Genomic DNA, 22,511 nt, shown 5'->3' with positions numbered 1-22,511 from the left:
GCACTGTGAAGCCATTCCCCAAGCCCTGTTTCCATTAAACTCTAGTACTCACCCCATAGCCAGCTGCTTTGAATGACCCTGTATTGTTAGTGGAATACTCAAACTCTTCTGTTGATTCAATGAAGTCATAGCCGAGGTTTGCTTCCAATTCAAGAGTGTATGATGTCTCATACAGAAGACCAGTAATAGTCACTGTAGACAGAGAAATGAATGGGTAAGACAGAATGCAAATAACATAGGCAGGATGGCAGTTTGGGTGGAAAAAGGTACTTAAAAAGGGATCAAGGATTGGGGAAGACTGCAGATTTAACATACACATTCACATACATAATGTATATTCACGTCATGTTTTTACAATACAAAATCTTTTAGTGCACCATTTTCAAATGGAGCAGTGAGGTGACTGGAGATTATCCTGTCTGTACTTTTTTCTCTTCTGTGAAAGTCAACACATATTTTGATAGCTACCCCCCTTCCCTACAAAGGAGAAAATTGCCATTGGTATAAACATACATTTACCTGATTTTTACAGGAACACGTCAGAACTCTTTGCACCATGTCACTACTATATTTGTGCATGTATGCTTATGGTGACAGAGGAAGAAACAATACAAAGAGGGAGGAAAGGAAAGAGTTTGAGAGAAAATTACCACAACCACTATTCTCTTTTGGAGGCTTACCAGGAGGGGAACTAAATGTCCGATATTTGAGTCCCTGAGTAATCCCCAGGCGGGTCTTCCGGTAGTAAAGGTTGTACTCCGGAACAGCCCATTCAGTTCTTGACTTGTTCCAGGACACTTGAAGCCAGTTGGCTCCCACTGTCACCTCTAGTTCGGATATGGGTGGGAATATGGGTGACACTGGAACACAATGTAAATTTGATTAATATAAATATACATACATACCATGGACTTTTTCCCCCTTACAAGGAAGCTAGTCAAAAGTCAAAGGGCATAATTTCACTCCTGCCCATTCCACCCCTATTCATCCCACCCACCAAATAAGTCATCCCTGCATCTTGCCTACCTCCCTGGGCCAGAAACAATGCAGCAAGACACAGCACACCAACAACAAGGCTGCCCCACCCAATCGGTGACCCCCTCCCCTGAAGCAGCAACATAAAAGACAGGGAGAATTCCTTCAGGCTGTATCTGTTGATGGCTATGACATCTGTTGTTTGGTGGCACCTTTGGTGTTTATACATGGTGCTACTGTTGACTAAGATTCAGAGATGCCTATCTCTTACTTATGAAGGTTCCAGTATATGTGTAGGCCCTAGGGCTGGCACTCTGTTCCCAGATTGGGACCAGCATCTATGGGTAATATTACTTGCTATTGTTGGCTTTCTAGATCCTACCAAGTTTCTATGAAAATGATCCAGAGGCTTTATGTTAATTACATTTATATAAATTAAATCAAATATTACCAAATCTTTAAAATAAATATAATTTTTATAAATGTAATTGACATAAAGCCTCTGGATCATTTTCATAGGAACCTGGTAGGATCCTGAAAGCCAACAATAGCAAGTAATATTACCCATAGTTGCTGGTCCCAATCTGGAAACAGAGTGCCACCCCTAGGGCCTGCACACATACTGGAGCTTTCATAAGTCATACGAGGAGAGATTGGCTAGACTGGAGTTACCAACACTGGAGCAAAGAAGAGAGAGAGGTGACCTATTGACCATCTACAGAATCATGAAAGGCACAGAGGTACTCGATAGAGAGAACTTACTTAACTGGGACAAACGAAACACAAGGGGACATGGAAAGAAAATAAAAAAACATAGCTATAGAAGAGAACTGAAGAAAACAGTTTTCCTCATAGAGTTTTGGACACTTGGAACAAACTGGACAATGAAATAGTATGCGCAAAAACCATTCATGAATTTAAAAACAAACTAGACACTGCAAGATACAAAGGCGGGACATCACGAGCATAGCTCCCCTTCCCGCAAAATACAACTAGGTAAATAAGTAGGAGATAGGCCTCTTAGTCAACAGTAGCACCATGTGTAAACATCAAAGGTACCACCAAACAACAGATGTCATTAAGGTGGGTTTGTGAATGGTGGAGTCAGTTCAGTCAGTAGGCAATACAGAAAATTAAAGTGGGAGAGAAAAAGTATGGAGGTGGGGGGTTGGGGGGATGGAGAAACTGGCAGAGGGGTGTGTGAGTGGTCACTAGGGGTGACTGGTGTAATCAGTAAGCATGCCTGCCTGGACACTGGGAGGTCCTTTGGTTCAATTCTTGGGTGATGCCAGCTTTTTAGTGATGCTCCCTTCCCAACATGGCACAGTAAGATGAATCACAATGGCAAAAGCCGACAAGACTGTGAGAACAAGGTGTTTATTCTCACATGGCACAGTAAGTAGGATCCCAAAGCAGTGCACATTCCTGGACTGATGGAGGCCCAGGGAAGGGAGATGTGCAAGTGGTCACTAAAGGTAACTGTGGTGTAATTAGTAAGCATCTCCCCAGACAGTGGGAGACTCTGACTTCAATTCCCAAGCAGTGCCAGGTTTTCAGTGACGCTCCCTACCACCAATTGCCATTAGTCTCTTGTAGAAGATTCATAGCTTCCAGATAACTGGTAACCAACAACAGCCACTGCACTGGCAGTAGAATGGGAGAAATTTGACTGAGTAGGTAGGAGGGGGGATGTAACACGACTAGATGAACACACCCCATACACACACTATCACCGCCTGAACATGTCTGCTGCACCATCCTACTCTCTTGAATTGAATTTACATTCCTTATATAAATTATTTCAGCAACCAGTCCTTATCCTGTGAAGATGCTTTGACACAGATTCACTACACGGAAATACTCTGTTTAGTGTTTCATCAGTGGAGTACCATGGTGGAGTGAGAGACACTATGACATCATCTTACAGCAAATGGATGTATAAAACAATACATGAGAAGAACAAGCCTTCTCCTATGTAAGACCTTTCCATGGAAGGATACACAGGAAGAAACCAGCCCTGTTACTACAATAATACTTGCTCACCAGGAGACTGTTTTCTGCAGGCAGCCAAGTGTCGTCCCTCACATGAGGGAACTATGCTCCGAGCTGCCCTCGACATAAGGAGGCAGTCAGCTGTGCCTTCTCCACTTATGGTTTCATCTTGAGTGACCACTGTTGTAACAACCCCATCATTCGTCTCGTGAATGATCTCCACGTCATCACTCACCAGCAGCGAGGTGTCCATGTCGTCTGTAAAGTCAAGATCCTTTATTTTTTCCCTCTATTTCCTCTCTCTAGAGCATCTGGATCATGTTTTCAGATAAATGAATTAGAAAGATATCTGTACAGAGGTGTGCCATGAACCAAAGGTCTTGTCTTGAAATGAAAAAAAATTCTTCAATATATATTAGAGGCAACTCTCTAAACTATTCCATTCCACCCTATGCAGTTCCTCATTCTGTCAACAATTCTCAATAGGTAACTTGGTTCACTTTAACATTCAATAATAGCAGTTACTGACCATATTCCAAGAGCTCTTAATAGGACCATGGCAGCTCCTCATCTGTACACACATACCAAAAGGTCTTCTCTTGCATATAAGGTGGTGAGTGGACAGACAGCCAAGGCCACCCAATCCACCCAAATCCATCAAACTCCATCTTAGCACCTTTACCTCGTCCATCCACCATCACCTGTACTTCTAAGCTCCATGTCAACAAAGTTCTTTTGAACAATCAATTTCCTTACTATTGGGTACTTTATTGTAACATACACAATGCCATCTCTTTTCTAGCTCTAGCCCTTATTCCAGGGGACAATAATTCCATTCTAGTAAATATTCATCCTTTTAAGAGTGGAGAGTCTGCCAATTCAAACAACCACTGATTCTATTACAGCTGTTCTCAATTTGTTCCAAAATCTTACCTTTCCCCTTCCTGTGGGATGTTTCCAAAGACACCCAAAGATCATCTCTAATGTGATTTGAGAGGCCAAGAAGTAGCTCCACCTCTTCTGCTGATGATGTTGCCACCAGTGTTGCTTCATCATCCTTGCAATTGTCACTGGCATCCTGGAAGTAGCTCGAACGGGAACTTGGTATGTAGCAGTTGCCTCCAAGCTGGCACTTTGGTGAGGACTGGCAGTTGCAAGGTGGGACTGTGGGAGTACAGGTAACCATGTTATCAAAACAACAAAGTAGCACAAAACTTTGACTTTTCTGAAACTTCATCTTTATCAAATCAATTGACAAATACTGCAAGAAAGACTTAACAGCTTTACATTGAAACAAACACCCTGACAAAAACCCATTAAAAACACTTCTAAGGCAAATGGGTTACATTCATCTTTGTTCAAGACACTATCCAGCATTGAAATGGTACTAGTGCAATACTGGCATGGATTCAAGATATCAACCAATCAATCAATTTGTTACCCCAGGTCTCTCCTGCAGGAGACCCATAGCTCCTGTGCAACCAGCAACAGCTGGACTGGCCCACAAGTCACTCAAGGAAGAAATATTGTGTTACTGTCTGGGTAGCACTAGAGTAGGACTGTGTAGGTTGAGGTGTTTTGTGTCTTTGTGTGGTGATTGCATCTGGGGCAATTTGTGACCACATCTATTTTGTATTGGCACTTTCAATGCTGTGAATGTAATTATCAAATCAAGTGACAAATATAGTTAGATGGATCAAACAAGTACCCCATCACAGAGATGGAAAAAATAGATAAATGATAATTAAATAAATGAAATAATAATATTAATACATAAATTTCTCCCTCACAAGGGAGGTAGCCAAAGTCAATGGCATAAATCCACTCCCACCCATTTCATCCTCACATACTCCACTCCCATTTACCACCCTTCCCTCCCTCTTTTCTTGGCTCCTCATGGATGACAGGTCATCCCTGCATCTCACCCACTGCCCTGGGTCAGAAGCAATGTAGCAAGACACAGCACATCCACAGCTAGGTCGCTTCATTTAATCTGCCACCTCCCCTCTCTGTCCCCTCATGCAGATAAAGAGAAGACGGGGAGAAATCCCTTCAGGCTGCATCAAAATATCATTCATGCATACTCCCTCACCTCTCATCCCCCATCCACTCCCTTCTATACATCACAGCATCATCCATACACAACCATTTTTCACTCACCCCTATCTTCTGTCTTCTCCCTTCCTTCCTCAACAGACATTTCCTTATTTCCCAATGCCCCTTTTACCCCCATCCATCCATCTCATCATTGGTTGTCCCCTCATGTTCATTCCATCCACCTCTGCCTTCCACACCTCTTTTACTAATATTTTTCACTCATTCTTTCCATGTTTCCAAACATTCCCAATACTTTTTCATCAACCTTATCCCCCAACTCCTTTTCCATCCCCTGCTCTCCTCACCTCCTCATTTCTCACTTTATCCAGCCTAGTCACCCCTACCATACTTCTCAGGCATTTCATCTAAAACACATTTAAACTCTTCCTCTCTTATATTCCATGTTTCTACCCCATACAGTGTTATCGGCACAATCACCCTTTCATACAATCTCCTCTTAGCATCCACTCCCAAATGTCTATTTTGCATTACACTTTTTAATCCTTCAAGATATTCACTTGCTTCTCTCAATCTACATTCTACCTCCACCTCCACTCCTCCCAATAATATTAAGGGACTGTAGGGCGCGAAAACACGAAAAATTCTGGAAAATCAACGAATTTTAGGTAAACATTTCAAAAGATTCTCTATGATGGTGGTAACACTTTAGCCAAATATTACAGCTCAATTCCGTTTCTTTTCTTATATATAAAATAAAATAGATAAATTTTTGGCAACCTCTGGCAACCCCATTGCATGAAAAAACATTCTGTATATTGAAATAAAGTCAAAATTTTGATACCCAGTTCTGTTTTGTTTACTATAATTAATATATATGGAGATATCTGGCAACTTGCCCAACACTAATCGTCAATCACCACAAGGATCTCAGTATCTCTTCAAAGCTAAAGGAGAAAGGATGTCGCCCTGTCGCGTATCTGTTAGCCTACCAGTCATGCATGCGATCGTATTATCTTTTTTTCTACCAACAGGTATTCAAAATATTCTCTATGATGGCTGTAACACTTCGACCAAATATTACAGCTCAATTCCGTTTCTGTTCTTATATATAAAATGAAATAGATAAATTATTGGCGACATCTGGCAACCCCATTGCATGAAAAAACATTCTGTATATTGAAATTAAGTCAAATTTTCGATAGCCAGTTCAGTTTTGTTTAAAGTTTTAAACGGAAACGTAAAAAAATAGACAATGTCACGAGTGAGTACGCGGCCGGAGGATTTTAAATGCCGGTGCGCTCCTTTAAACTTTAAATGCCTCTCCTGAAAAGTTTATGTTTTTTATATTTAAATAGCCATATCTCTGTTTCTTTTTGTCCGATTTCATTCATTCTTTCGAATTTGTAAAGAGAAAGAGTAATTCTTTAATTTGATCAGGAAAAAACAAAGGAAACTGTAACTTATTTTTTTTTTAATTTATCATAGCAGATTTTCACTGAAGTTTCTACTATTCAAAATAAAAAAATTATAAAAAAAAATAAAAGAGAGTAGGAAAAAATCTAACTTGATTAAGTTGTTTCCAAGACTCTAATCTTTCATTTCCTACATAGTAGGCTGATTACCTATGCCTGTGGATACTTTAATGATTACAGATACTATCATAAAAAAAAGAAAGAAAAAAATTAACTACACGTAATATATACATGTTACTAAAACAATTTAGTATGCAATAATACTCTTTCCGATAGAGTAAGTATACATAAGTTCACCAAAGAAATTGAACAACTTTTATGACACGTTCACCTATAAGCACTTCCCACAGTCCCTTAATACAAACACACATGAACCACAGGCTGGAATGGACATCTAGAAATGAGCTCTGACGTGCAGCGCTTTTTCGATATGTTTGAAGGAAACACCTAGCTTTGTATTTATATTCAAGATAGGGAATAGTGTTTATCAAGTGACCAAAATGATAAAACAGAGTATTTTCACATTAGTGATAAATACACAAAATGGAGAATGATGAAAGAGAAAGACAAAAATATAATGAAACAACGAAGAGAAGATTGGATGTAAGCAGGGTGTAATCACCGTTAGGGGTCATACCTAAGAAGTCTTTTAATATTGAAATACCGAAATCAAGTCAAAGGTTTGATAATAAAAATTTTCAGGGTTTATAAAAGAAAGTGGAATACTAAGTAGAGGTTTAGAACTGGAAAGAGATTCAAGGTTTAAAGATATCCTAAGAAATCAGGAGATTACAGACTTGATAAATGAAATTATAGATCTGAAAGCTGAATACAGGGCAATGTACAGAGAGGTGAACCAACTGAAAAAAATGAATGCTGAAACTAACAGAGAGCTTAATGATCTTAAAAAGGAATTAAACATAGTCAAAAGTGAAAACAAAAGAATGAAAAATGAAGATACAAACCAAAATGAGGCTTTGAAAAAAGAAGTAACAGAACAAATACAGTGGCTGAGAATGTTGGAGAAACAATTTAGAGACAGATCTCCAAGAAAAAAAAAAATCAATGGGAAGTGGAAGAAGAAAATAGAAAAATAACTTTTAAAGAAATGGTACAGCAACAACAGGAAGAAAATACTAAAGAAACAATAATTAAAGTAATTAAGGAAAGAGGGATCTCTCCCTGTCCTCTCCTTTATATGGAGGGACGGAGAGGGGGGGTCGCCGATTTAATGAAGCGGCCTTGCTGTGGATGTGCTGTGTCTTGCGACTCTGCTTCTGACCCAGGGCAGTGGACAGGGTGCAGGGATGACCCGTCATCTAGGAGGTGCTAAGATGGGAGGGAGGGTGGAGGGGTGTGGAGTGTTTTCGGGGATGGAATGGGTGGGAATGATTTTTATGCCTTTTCCTTTTTGGCTACCTCCCTGGTATGGGGGAAAAAGCCTTGGTATATGTATATATGTATGTAATTAAGGAAAAAGATAATTGGGTCGGGTCTCACTAATTGCCAAACAAACCGAACAAAACCGATAAAAGCCGAACATACCAACAAAACCCAAACAAGGACGGTTTTTGCTCAAATGCACACTTCTATATATATATGGTTGCATTATTTGAACTATTTTCTTTAAAATGTGTGATTTCCATGTTATATGATCAAAGAGAAGTTCTGTTTTTATCCTCTGCAAAATTACCGAACACAGCTACAATTTGACCCAGCCCACCGTCTATGATCACTGGTGGTGTGGCTCAAACTATACTCTTTTAAGCTTCCTACTATTGTGATATTAGTGTAATAGACTGCATATAGTTGAATTATTTCAACTATTTTCTTTAAAATGCATTACGTCATACTGCAGATGCTAAAACAAAACTTCTCTTTGATCAAATTACATGAAAATCACACATTTTAAAGAAAATAATTAAAATAATTCAACTATATGCAGTCTATTACACTAATAACACAACAGTAAGAAACTTAAAAGAGTGTAGTTTGATCCATACCACCAGTAATCATAGACGGCGGGCTGGATGAATCGTAGCTGTGTTCGGTAATTTTGCAGAGGATAAAAACATAACTTCTCTTTGATCATATTACATGGAAATCACACATTTTAAAGAAAATAGTTCAAATAATGCAACCATATATATAGAAGTGTGCATTTGAGGATAAACCGTCCTTGTTTGGGTTTTGTTGGTTTATTCGGCTTTTATCGGCTTTGTTCAGTTTGTTTGGCAATTAGTGAGACCGATCGGGTCAGAGACACAATGGATAAAAAAAGTGCATACTGGTTTATGGCATTAAAGAAAAACATAATATAGCTAAATACCAAAAAGAAAAAGAGAAAGAAATTGCAAAAAAAAAATTCTGAAAGAGATACAAGAGGAGGGACAAGCAATAGAAAAAGAAATAGAAGTGCAAAGAATGCGAAAATACTCTAAAAAAAAAAATAGATCACTACAAATCAAACCAAGGTCTTAAATGATAGCAGTACTATCAAAAACAAAAAATTTGGCAAAAAAGTGAAAATTACAAAAATGTATGGATAAAAAAAATGAGTAAATGAGGAGAGAGAAAAGACACTATGAAATTAAGCAAATGAAAAAAAATGAGAGAAGGACAGAGACTGAAAAGAATGTCTTTTTTTTTTTTTTTTTTTTGGAGAGTACTAGACCTGAGGCTGAGAAAATGGTATATCATAAAAAAACTAAATGTAATAAAAAAAAAAGGAGGAGAAGGGAAAAAATTAAAAATAACTTATACCAACATAGATGACATGATTTCAAGACTAAACAAATTAAATGATTATATGGCAGAAGAGAAACCAGACATGAGAATTGTGAAGATGAAATTAAAAGGTCCTATACCACCTAATACTGTGGGACAAGGTTTATACAACCATTGGATAAAAAATAGAAAGGAGAAACAGGGTGGAAAAGTCATGTTTTTGACTAAGAAAGGCTTAACTGTGACAAAGATAACAGAAGGAATAAATACTATGGAATTGATTATGATAAAAAGTTGAAAACAGTGCCATGGAAAGTAGAAAATTTGTAGTAATAGATGTGGCCCCAAAAACACAGTCTTGGACAGAGAGTGATCATTCCAAAATGTTGGAAGACACAAACCACACATTAACTGAATTATTGAAAGGAGAAGGAAATAGTAATTATGGGTGATGGATGTCCCTATCCTGAGGAAACTGGCCACACCTGCTGGTTCAGCCCGCAGTGAAAAAGGATTTGTGGAGTTGGATGGAGTCAGCGTAGGACTGTATATGATAAAATGTTTTGTGTCTTGTGCTCTTTGTGCCTCTTCCTCTGCCAATTCTGTAGAAGTTCTCAGGGTTGGATACATTATTCACTAACTATTGATTTGTATCATTAAATAGCACAGTACAAAAGTTGGAAAAAAAAGGGGGGTAACAAGTGACACAGTAGTGCAACTTTTTTACAACTTACATGCCCGAAATGTAACGACTTTCTTCCTCCTCTTCCCACCCAACTCTGTCAAGGACAAGGTGTAGTTCTCACCAAGGGTGAGGTTCCCCATAGTGATTCCAGCAGCACTGATCATCTGTTCCTTGGCATCATTGGACAAAGAAGAACCTTGGTTGAAGGTCATTACAACATTATCATTCTCGCCAAATTCTGCTACCTGTGGAAGAACAGATGAAAAAGGTTAATGTTAGTGAACTGTAGTAACAAAAGTTCAGATTTCACAACACTAAATCCCCAAAGTATGGGTCTCCCTACCACATCATTTTCAATCACCTCAATTTTCAACTTATTAACCACTTCAGTATGAGTCAAATTCTTGCCTGCAACATCTGCTGCCATATTTACGATTCATCACACTACTTGCATTATAGAATATAAAGTCACTACTGTATTACTCATTCTCTTTTACTCTGAGAAATAATAAACACAGAAAATGTGATCAAACCAGTTCACAAAATCCAGTGGTAACTCATGTACAACTACAAAAATAGATGTATAATCAAGACACCAATCCTGACATTCTTGTGTACCCACTCATGCCTCATGACATCTATGTAGGAGTCATAGTACTGAAGTGGATGTCCCTTGACCAGTTCTGGGCAATGTCTCTTACAAGAAAGAGCTGGGGCAACAGATTGACTGGCTGATTCTGGCAAAGAAAGAAACATTTGGAACAAAACAGGGTCAGTGGATAAAGATACCATTCTCACTTATGTCAACCCCTCTGCTAAACATAATGGTTTGGGATTAGCCAGAATAAAATCTGTAAAAGACAACACTAGGGCACAAGTATTAACTAGCTATCAAGTGCTCCCCTCTCCCTCTCTCTCACCAAGTATTGCAGGTGTCACCAGCTCTGCAATGTGGCTTATACGAGTCTTTGATGAGCTTGGACACTTAAAACGATGTACCCTTACTTGTTATTCTCTATACTGTTTGGCTGAGCAGGCCAGTCTCCCTGAAGAATGTCATGGCTGGAATGGGGTTTTCCCATAAGTCCTTTATATAGTGTATATTGTTTTGTTGGCATGTGTAATTGTATATAATGTAGTCTTCCATAATACATTGTATAGTAAGGGGTGAAGTGTTGCATCTTGTACACCCTTACTTATGTCACATGCTGACTCAAGGGTTTCAAACCACATACCTCTGGTTTCTTGCATCCTTATATGGCATTCTAGTCAGCTTAGCCAACATGCTCCCTATTAACAATACACTTAACCCTTTATTGATAATAAAAAGGAAGTGTAAGAAAATTTGTGGAAAAACAACCCCCACTCCCCAAAAAATAAATAAATAAATTACTAAGAAAAGTGTGTGGAGGAGTGGAAGGAGGTTAACCACATACCTCTGGTTTCTTGCATCCTTATATGGCATTCTAGTCAGCTTAGCCAACATGCTCCCTATTAACAATACACTTAACCCTTTATTGATAATAAAAAGGAAGTGTAAGAAAATTTGTGGAAAAACAACCCCCACTCCCCAAAAAATAAATAAATAAATTACTAAGAAAAGTGTGTGGAGGAGTGGAAGGAAGTTTATTCAAGGTTGATGTGGATGAGGGTGAAACTGGGAAGGGAAATATTTACCTAGTTGTATTATACAGGAAGGGAGCTATGCTCATGGTGACCCGTCTTTGTATCTCTCAGCACCAAATTTTTTCTTAAAATCTTGAATATTGTTTGCACACACTGTTTTTTTGTCCAATTTGTTCTAAGTATCTATCACTCTGTGTGGGAAGCTTTTTTTTTTCAGATCTCTTCTGTACTTATCTTTTTTTGGTTTCTTTTTGTGTCCTTTTGTTTTTCCATTGTCCCATTTCAATAAGTCATTCTTATCTAAGATTTCCATTCCTTTCATAATTCTATAGATAGTTGGTAAGTCTCCTCTTTCCCTTCTTTGTTCCAGAGTTGGTAATTCTAATTTGGACAGTCTTTAATTAATTATATTGTATATTTTGGGAAGGGAAATATAGTTCTTTGTAGGTGCATATGAACCTGGTAGTAAGAAGTGTGTAGAGGAAAGAGCCTTTTTGGATAGATTCAAATGAGTGTATAGAGGGTTTTGGGAGAAATGTCAATGCAGTGGTACATGGGAGATCTCAATGCTAGAGCAGGGAATGAACCAATAGATAGAGATGTTGGAAAGTGTGGAGTGCCAGCAAAAAATCATAGTGGAGAGTTGAAGGTGGAGATGAGCTTAGAAAGAGAGTGTTTAGGAAGAGAAAGTCAAGCATAAGTACGCATGGAAGAGGGTGGTAGATAGGGCTTTAATGGACTAGGTGAAGAGTAAGAAGAGTTTTAGATGTACATGTTCTTAGGGGAGAGAATGGGGGAATATCAGATAATTTTTCAGCGGAAGGTAAGTTGTGAGTGGAGGGTAGATGAAGAGGAAATGGACAAAAGGTAGGGAGGTGCTTTAAAGTAAACTAATTAAATGTAAAGAAAAAAGAGGAGTACAAGTGAAGGATAGAGTAGAGCTAGGAGTGGAAGAATGGGGATTTTTCAAGGAGGGAATCACAAAGTGTGCAAAGATGGTGTGTGGTACATGGAGGATGGGAGGAAATAGAAGGGAAATAGAAGTGATAGGATGAAGCAAAACAGGTTGTAGAAGAGAAGACGTGAGCATTCATAGACTGGTTCCAAAGTAGGACAAGAGACACATATGAGAGGTACAAAGAAAAAAGAAGAGAAGTAAAACATATGATAAAGGAGGCAAAAAGGAAAACATATATGAAATTGGGGAAGAGTATGACAGAAAATTTTGAAAGTAATAAAAATATGTTTTGGAAGGAAATTAAGAAAGGATGGGGAGGCAAATCAAGTAGAGAAGAAAAGGTAAAAGGTGCAGATGGAAAGACAATATTAGATGAGGCAGTGGTAAGAAGATAAGCAGAGTATTTTAGTGAGTTGCTAAATGTGAGGGAGGATAGGGAGGGAAAGGTGGTTACTGTGAGAGGCACTAAGAATATGACAGTGATGGGTAAGGAAAATGGGGAGAAATATGAAGAGATGAGGTGAAAGCAGTTATTAAAATTAGGAGAGCAGATGAGGCATCTGGGTTAGATGGGTGTGGTGTGTATAAACAAGGGAGGCACAGTGATGGTGGACTGGCTGGTGAGGTTTAATATTTGTCTAAAAGAGAAATAAGAAAAGGAGAAGAGGGAGGAGAAATAAGAAAAGGTTATGTGCAAGTAGTTTTGAAAATTATGCAAGCAGGTAAGGCACCTGGGTTAGATGGGTGTCATGCAGAGTGAAGTAGGGAGGCACAGTAATAGTGGACTGGCTAGTGAGGTTGTTTAACCACTTCCATACGGTGAGGCGTCATGAGGAGCAAGTGGGTACGCGATGATGCTGACGTCAGCATCTTGATTATATTTATTGTAGTCATACCTACGTAACCTCCATTCTCTCTAAACTGGCTTCATAATATTTTCTATGATTATCAAAATTCACGGGTGAAAGAGAATGAAGAATTGAGCACTGACTTTATTTTTTATAATGCGATTATTATGACGCAACATCGCACGTCGGTCAGCTAATGCTGCCAGACGTGCAATGTGCCCTGGAGTGAAGAGGTTAATGTTTGTCTAAAGGAGGGTAGAGTCCTGGAGGGCTGGAGGAGTGCCTGTATAGTTCTGCTTTTCAAGAGAAAAGGGGATAAATGTAGTACTTTCAGAGGGATCAGTTTGTTGATTGATGTTGGAAAGGCATATGGGAGGGTTTTAATTGAGAGGATTATGAGAGGAACAAAGGGAGTAATTGGTGAGGGACAGTGTGGGTTTAGGACAGGTAGGGGTTGCACAGATCAGATTTTTGTGGTAAGGCAGATATGTGAGAATGCTTTAGGAAAAGGTATGGATGTTTTTTTGGGGGGCTTTTATGGATTTGGAAAAGGCGTATGACAGGGTAGACAGGAAGGCATTGTGGGAGGTGTTGCAGATATATGGGATTGGGGGAAAGCTGTTAAGGGCAGTCAAGGTTTTTTACTAGAGTAGTAAAGCCTGTATTATAATTTAAAATGGAGAGAGCAAGTGGTCTGAGGTAAAGGTGGGACTGTGACAGGAATGTGTCATGTTGCCATGATTGCTCAGTGTGTAGATGAATGGGGTGGTGTGGGAGGTAACTGTAAGGGTAATGGACAGTGGAGTGCCAATTGTTAACCCCTTCAATACAAGTCAAATATTTGCTTGCACATTAGGTTGCTTGGTGTACAATAATGCATCATAAAACACATCATAAAACATAGTTACAGTTGTTATACTTGTTCTTTTTCACCCAGAATCTTTATAACCACAGAAAATGTGATCAAGCCTGTTTACAGAATACAGGGGTCACTCAGATACAACTACAAAATAAATATAATCGGGATGCTGGCACTGGCATTCTTGTATACTCACTCACACCTCATGATGCCTATGTAGGCAATACTATATTCTAGGGGTTAAAGAAAATGGAGGAAAGTGGGAATTAAGCCAGTTGTTGTTTGCTGATGACACTGTGGTTGTGGCAGGGCCAGAGGAGAGATTAAGAGAATGACAGAATTTCAGGGGATACGCAATAGGAAAAAGTTGAAGGTAAATGTGGGTAAAAGTAAGGTGATGAGATGTACAAGGGGAGAGGATGGCAGCAAGCTGGAAGTTTTAACCACTTCACTACAGGCCAAAATCTCGTGGGCAGCATTAGCTGCCAGACGTACGATGTTTCGTCATAATACTCGCATCATAAAAAATAGTCACTGCTTATATCGATCGTTCTCTCTTTCACCTGTGAATTTTGATAACCATAGAAAATAAGATGAAGACAGTTTAGAGAGTATGTAATTATGCAGGGGCAACTACAATAAATATAATCAAGACGCCGATATGGCAGCCTCACGTATCCACTTGCTCCTCATGCCGCCTACGTAGGCAGCACCATATGGAAGGGGTTAAAGGACAGAGGCTGGAGGAAGTGGAGAGCTTTAGGTATTTGGGGTCACCAATTACTCCCTCTGTTCCTCTCCTAATCCTCTCAATCAAGACCCTCCCATAAGCCTTCCCAACTACACTTAACAGGCTGATCCCTCTGAAACTACTGCATTCACACTTGTTCCCTTTTCCCTTGTAAATCAGAACTGTACAGGCACTCCTCCAGTCCTCTGGCACTCTGCCCTTTCTTAAATAAATATCAAATAACTTCACCAGCCAGTCCACCATCACTATACCTTTTTTTTTTTTTTTTTTTTAGTCATTCTGCATGACACCCATCCAACCCAGGTGTCTTACCTGCTTTCATCATCTTAACAACTGCTTTCACTTCATCTTTCCTTATTTCTCCTCCATTTTTCTCATTCATCACTGTCATTTTCTTAGTACTTCCCACTGCAACTACCTTTCCCTCCCTATCCTCCTTCACATTTACCAACTCCATAAAACACTCTGCCCATCTTCCTCTTATTACCTTCTCTTCCATTATCAAATCTCCATCTGTATCTTTTACCTTTTCTTCTCTACTTGATTCACTTCCTCTCTTAATTTCCTTCCAAAACATCTTTTTATTACTTTCAAAACTTTGTCATACTCTTATCCCATTTCACATCTGCTCTCCTCTTTGCCTCCTTTATCTTATGCTTTACTTCTCTTTTCTTTTCTTTGTACCTCTCATATGATTCTCTAGTCCTATTTTGTAATCAATCTGTGAAAGTTCATTTCTTCTCTTCTACACCTTTCTTTGCTTCCTCATCCCACCACTCATTACCCTTCCTTCTATTTTCTCTTGTCCTCCTTGTTCCACACACCACCTTTGCAAACCTTATGACTCCCTCCTTGAACCATCCCCATTCCTCCTCCACTCCTAGTTCTGCCCTATCCTCCACTCCTCTCTCAGCTTCTTCTTGTAGTTCTCTTCTTTCTTATTTAAGCAGTTTACATTAAGCACCTCCCTACCTTCTGTCCTTTTCCTCTTTCTCCATCTATCCTCCACTCTCAACTTACCTTCCACCAAAAAATTATCTGATATTCTCCTACTCCCTTCCCTTAAAACATGTACATCCTTAACTCTTCCTACTACCAGTATACTCCTGGTTACCACTACACAGTCCATTAACACTCTATCTACCATCCTTCCATCCACTATCCTCTACCATGTGTACTTATACTTGACTTTCTTCCTAAACACTGTACCTGCTATGATCAACTCTCTTTCTAGCCGCATCTCCACCATCAACTCTCCACTACAATTTTTTCCTGGAACTCCACACTTACCAACCATTGTATCTATTGGTTCATTTCCTACCCTAGCATTAGTCTCCCAATACCACTACACTGACATTTCTCCCTAATCCCTCTATGTACTCATTTAAATCTATCCAAAAATCTCCCTTTCCTCTACATTCTTCTCACTACCAGGCCAATATGAACTTACAAAAACCCATATCACACTTCCCAGTTTCACCCTCATCAACATTAACCTTGAAGAAACCTCCTTCCACTCCACTGCATGCTTACATATCTCTTCACTTACTAGTATAGCCACCCATTCTCTCCCTCATCATCTCTTCACTCAATGCCAACACATCCATCTTTCTTCTCACAAACATACTGGCTATCTCTTCCCTTTTGCTCTCATTTGTACCACATCCATGCACATTAAAAGACCCAAACCTTAGGGTACTGGTTGGAAAACTCCTCCCTGAACCTCTTATGCCTTTACTTTTTTTAGGAATGTCCCCTTTGGGACTGCAAGGAGGATGCTTAGTCCTATCCCACTCCTGTTTTTGTTTCTTCATATGACTTAAGTGGAAAGACTTGGCAGTATTGTTTTCCCCCACCACAGGGTTCGGTAAAATGATAAAATGAATATTCAGAGAAATGGTACAGGACAGTAACAAGAATTGGGGGGACAGCATAATGGAGGGACAGTCACAGTATAATAAAGTATCCTCATTTCTCTATGAATAGAGATTTCTACCACAGAAAAAATTATGTGTGGCTCTGGTCTATAAGGATGCCCCACATAGATACTAATGTATTAGCTGCATGCTACTTAGCAGCTTTTAACCCTACAATGACATACAGCCAATACCCCAGATGGGAAGAAAATTATAATAAATGAATAAATAAAAGACAAATAAAAAAAGGGCAAATGAAGACAATGCTAAGAACTGATGAACTCACCTTTTCAGACCACTGGATAGTGACAGTCCCATTGGAATTCATTTGAACCGACACAGACTCATCTGGAACTGAAAAACAACAAAGTCAGTATAGCTGGATGAGGGAGAGGAAAGGTGTAGCTAATTTCAGATCCTAGTTTCCTATTCCATCATAATATTCCTATACCCCACACTATTCTTATACCACCAGACTCTACTGTGAATGCAATGTATTTACTTAATTGTAGTATACAGGATAGGAGCAAAGTTTGTTGGATCTCGTCTCTTATTATCTAAATTTTATCATACCTAGCCTCAAATTCATGTGCAGTTACAACTTAATCTATATCCTAGATTTCCAATTATCCTATATAGTTTTGAATCATGTACTGTTTGAGCATCAGATAATTATAAAGCAATTTTCTTCCATTTTGGAGGTCATACCTACTGATACTTACATGTCCGGACAATGTTGGAGGTCCTGTTGCCAATGAAGTTGATGGATGGAAGTGCAGGAGCAACAGTGACATTGTACTCTGTGAAAATGGACAGCCCGTTCTGCACCCAGTTTGTCATGTTAGCTGAAACGGTGGTGCTGATACATCTAGAAGGAGCAAAGGTTGGTAGGGGTGAGGAACATAGCATTAGACGGCAAAGTTGCCTCATTGGTGAACTGATCAGTTAACTGTTGCTTTGAGGTTCTGACTATAAACCCAATGACTCAAGGTAGCCTGCAAAGAAGCACTACCACTATCTATTTTGTGCAAAAATTGTGAGGTTTCTTTGTCACTAGGTTTTGATCAATGGAGATAGAGACAAGACATCACCTCCCACCATGAACATGGTTCCAACCCAATATTTTACAATTGGATAAAAACAAATAGTTAAAAATCTGCTAGTTGTTTGCATACTTTTTTCCAAAGTGGTGGGAAAAAAGTGGAAGTTGGACAAATATTGGGCCTTGCCAGGAGACAATGTATCCTTTCAGGAATCCTCTGTAATGTCTACTCTAAAATAACCCATACAAGCAAGTGCCTATTTTTGGCCACAGCCAATGTATAATAATGAAAAATCAAACCAGCAAAAGATCTTCAAGTTTACAAATTTTCCAAGTCCTGCTCCACTGCCTTCAACCCAAGAAGCATGGCAGAGGACAGGGCCTTTGGTATATACATACATATGTAGTCATATATCACTGTCATTTCTATTTACTTGATTATATATTTTCCCCCTACCACTCACTTTGACTCATCATATGGAAGCTGACGATGAAGTTCCTGCAGGTTACGGACTGGACACATAGCCACTTGGAAACCCTCGACTTCCCAGTTATCTGGTTGATAACCCCAGGAGACGGTGGCAGCATCTTTGGCAGCAGGGCCTTTTTCCACATCCACCACCTTCCCCAGCAGGTCTGAGGGGTATACCAGAACCAAATTTCTTCAACATATTCTATAAATTTTGTTCTCATTAATGAAAGTTGGCCAATATACTGGAGGGTGCCTTCTAGAATTAAAAGAATTATTAATCAAATTCCTTATTTCCCTCAGGCCCCTCTGGCCTGAAGGGATTTCTTCTAGTCTGCTCTGTACTTCCTTTAACGGATAAAGGGGCAGGTCACCATGTAGTGAAGCAGTGGGGGTAAATGAGCTTCACTTGTTAGGTCCTGACAGAGGTGTACAAAAGAAGAAAGTTCAAGATAAATGTGGGTAAAAGTAAGGTGATGAGATATACAAGGGGAGAAAGTAGCAGCAGACTGGAAGTGAGTATTCACAGAGAGAGACTGGAGGAAGTGGATAGTTTTAGATACTTGGGTGCGAATGTGGCAGGAAAGGGAGGAGTGGAGGTGGAGGTAGAATGTAGATTGAGAGTAGCGAGTAAGTAAATGCCTTCGGGGATTAAAAAGTGTAACAATAAATAGACATTTTATTTAGGAATGGATGCTAAGAAGAGATTGTAAGAGGGAGTGATTGTGCTGACAGCACTGTACAGGGCAGAAACATGGAACATAAGAGAGAAAGAGAGGAGTTTGAATGTATTTACCTAGTTGTAATATACGGGAGGGGAGCTATGCTCGTGGTGACCCGTCTTTGTATCTCTCCACATCAAGTTTTATCTTAAAATCTTGTATAGTGTTTGCACATACTGTTTTGTAGTCTAATTTGTTCCATGTATTTATCGCTCTGTGTGGGAAACTGTTCCTTTTCAAGTTTTTTCTATAACTATCCTTTTTCAGTTTTTTTTTCGTGTCCTCTTGTTTTACTGTTGTCCCACACTAACAAGTCGTTCCTGTCTAAAACTTCCATTCCTTTCATTATTCTGTAGATATTCAGCAAATCTCCTCTTTCTCTTCTTTGTTCCAGAGTTGGTAGATTCAATTTGGACAGTCTTTGCTCATATGTTAGTTCGGCGAGAGTCAGTGCTAGTTTGGTTGTCGCTCTTTGTTATCTTTCTAGTTTCTTAATACAGTATTCTATTTGGTACTGGGTGTCCAAAGTGATGCTGTGTACTCAAGTTTTGGTCTTATTAGTGTAGTTAGTATTTTCTTTATCCTTTCTTCATCCATATAAGCAAATGCCACTTTGATTGACCTCAATAAGTTGTGTTTGAGATGAGGTGTCTGAGAAGTATGATAGGAGTTACTAAGCTGGATAGAGTGAGAAATGAGGTGAGGAGGAGAGCAGGAGTGGAAAGGGAGTTAAGAGATAGGGTTGATGACAGAGTATTGGGATGGTTTGGACACATGGAAAGAATGAGTGAAGGTGTGGAAGGCAGAGGTGGAAGGAGTGAATATAAGGGGCCGACCTTGGATGAGATGGATGGATGGATGGGGTAAAAGGGGCATTGGGAAAGGGGGGAATGTCTGTTGAGGAAGAACGGGATAAGACAGAAGATTGGGTTGAATGGAGAATGGTTGAATATGGGTGATGCTGTGATGCATGACGGAGAGTGGGTGGAGGATGGGGGTGAGGGAATATGTGTGAAAAATAAATTGATGCAGCCTGAAGGAATTTCTCCCCGTCTTCTCCTTTTCTACATGAGGGGATGGAGACAGGGGGTTGCCAATTTAATGAAGTGGCCTTTCTGTGCATGCGCTGTGTCTTGTGACACTTTCTGACCCAGGACAGTGGGCAAGATGTAAGGATGATCCATCATCCAAGAGGTGCCAAGATAAGAGGGAGGGAAGGGGGTGGATGGGAGTGGAGTATGTTGGGGATGGAATGGGTGGGAGTGGTTTTCATGCTTTGTTTTTTGGCTACCTCCTTTGTAAGGGGGAAAAAGCCTTTGGTACATTTACCTAGTTGTATCATACGGGAAGGGAGCTATGCTCGTGGTGACCCGTCTTTGTATCTTTCAGCATCAATTTTATTCTTAAAATCGTGAATAGTATTTCACACACTGTTTTTTCATCTAAGTTATTCCATATATCCAGCATTCTGTGAGGGAAGCCATTCTTTTTTCTATCTCTTCTATAGTTGTCCTTTTTGAGTTTCTTTTCATGACCTCTTATTTTTCCATTGTCATTTTTTAGTAAATCTTTTCTGTCAAGGATTTCCACTCCTTTCATGATTCTATATATAGTCAGTAGATCACCTCTTTCTCTTCTTTGCTCTAGTGTTGGTAGTTCTAGTTTTGATAATCTTTGTTCGTATGTTAATTTGGAAAGAGCTGGTACCAATTTTGTTGTTGTTCTCTGTATTTTTTCTAGTTTCCTTATATTTTTTTTAGTACTGGGTGTCCATAGTGTCACTGCATATTCCAGTTTTGGTCTAATCAATGTGACTAATATTTTTTTATCCTCTCCTCATCCTAGTATTCAAATGCCACTTTCATTGACCTTAGTAGGTTGTTGTTGTTGTTGTTGTCGTTCCCTAGACTGTCTGTCCGAGCAGTCCCGTCTCCTCAAGGAAGGCCACAGCCAAAACTGGGTTTTCCCACAAATCCTTTATAGAGTGTATGTTGTGTTGTTTGCGTGCATGATTGTGTATAATGCAGTCTTCCATTATGTGTTGTATGGTATGGGGTGAAGTGTTACATCCTGGGCAGCTGTTCACAATGCGGTCATCCAGCCTCTTCTGGTAGCTTAGAAGTGCTGGGTGGTGGCCACACTGCAGTCTGGCCAGGTGGACTCTGTCCTTTCGTGGGAGAGAGGATTCAGAAGGGTGGATATCAGGGGGTCTGGCATGCAGCAGTGTGTTGTCTTTCAGTGTGTTAATGGAGCAGTGAGTGATATGATTATGAATATGTTTCCGGAGGCTGGTATTTGGTGGTTGTGGAGGAAGAGAAGAGAGTATCTGTGTGTGATACAGGTCTTTGGGTGTTGTTTTAATGTTTCTTGGTGTGTGTGGGTGTTCTGCTATGTAGTGTAGCGGGTGTGATGTGTTTGTGATGGCTGCAGCAAGTGTTTGTGTGCCTCTCATGTCGAGGTGGTCCTTGACTTTGAGGACTTTTGTTTCATGGTGTAAATGGTCTGTAGGTGTTGTATTTGTGCAGCCTGTAATTGTTTTCAGGGCTTTGTTTTGTATGATTTGAAGGGTGTTGTGGTGTGTCTCACTGAGATTAGGAGCCCATGCAGGACTCGCATAATTCATCACTGAGCGTATGCATTGTTTGTATATTGTTGTATTAGTTTCTTTGTTTTGTCCAAATGTTGTTCCAGTGATTGACTTAAGTGCGTTAAGTCTAGGTGTGCATTTGTTTTTTATGTTTGTGATGTGTTGTTTGAAAGACATGGATGTATCGTATGTTACACCAAGAATTTTCGGTGTGTTTGTGTGTGGTATTAGAGTGTTGTTGATGTAGAGATGAGGTATGTATTTGTGTTCTTTTGTCCAGTTGGTGAGAAGTGTTGCTGTAGATTTGGTTGGAGCTATTTTGAGTCTGTTTGTGATGAACCATGTGTTGAGTGTATCAAGGTATGGCTGGATTATTTCTGCAGCTTTGTCTGTGCTACGATGTGTGCATGTGATTGTTATGTCGTCTGCGTAGGAAGAGATTTGTATTTCTGAGGTGTCTGGTGTGGGTAAGTCATGCATGTATAGATTAAAGAGCATGGGGGATAGAGCAGAGCCCTGTGGGACTCCATTCTTAATGTTTCTGATGTGTGATGATTGGCTACCTGCCAGATAATTGGCCAGCCATCTTTTGGTGTTATTGTGCATGTCTGTGTTATATATTTTATTTGTTAGGTTGTGGTGGGGGATAGCATCAAAAGCTTTACTAATGTCTAATGTTATGAGAAGTGTTCTGTGGTGGGGCCTATCTGAATTGATGCCATCTAACATTCTTTGTGTGAGGTTTATCAGAAGAGTGTGGAGTGTAGTGGCCTAAAACCGTGTTGTGAATCAGCAAGGGGAATATGTGGTGTGACAAGTTTAAG

The 22,511-nt window shown here is 39.6% G+C and overlaps 1 protein-coding gene across 2 annotated transcripts in view; it reads right to left on the bottom strand.

Moving 5' to 3' along the window:
- The window catches only part of LOC143039806 (uncharacterized), a 232,064-nt gene that overhangs the window by 73,492 nt on the left and 136,061 nt on the right, over positions 1 to 22,511 (bottom strand). For both annotated transcript variants that reach the window (XM_076210167.1, XM_076210083.1), the window contains exons 15-22: positions 18,374 to 18,545; positions 17,590 to 17,735; positions 17,154 to 17,221; positions 9,959 to 10,154; positions 3,901 to 4,131; positions 3,019 to 3,225; positions 681 to 860; positions 53 to 192 (exon numbers count right to left, since the gene is read on the bottom strand). In XM_076210167.1, coding sequence (XP_076066282.1) covers positions 53 to 192; positions 681 to 860; positions 3,019 to 3,225; positions 3,901 to 4,131; positions 9,959 to 10,154; positions 17,154 to 17,221; positions 17,590 to 17,735; positions 18,374 to 18,545 — 1,340 coding nt within the window. The remainder of the gene's footprint in view (positions 1 to 52; positions 193 to 680; positions 861 to 3,018; positions 3,226 to 3,900; positions 4,132 to 9,958; positions 10,155 to 17,153; positions 17,222 to 17,589; positions 17,736 to 18,373; positions 18,546 to 22,511) is intronic.

Source organism: Oratosquilla oratoria, chromosome 1 (assembly GCF_046742065.1).
Source record: "Oratosquilla oratoria isolate Oo_2021 chromosome 1, ASM4674206v1, whole genome shotgun sequence".
Lineage (NCBI taxonomy): Eukaryota > Metazoa > Arthropoda > Malacostraca > Stomatopoda > Squillidae > Oratosquilla > Oratosquilla oratoria.
The sequence above is the reverse complement of the archived record's forward strand: the minus strand, read 5'-3'. Positions and strand labels throughout refer to the sequence as shown.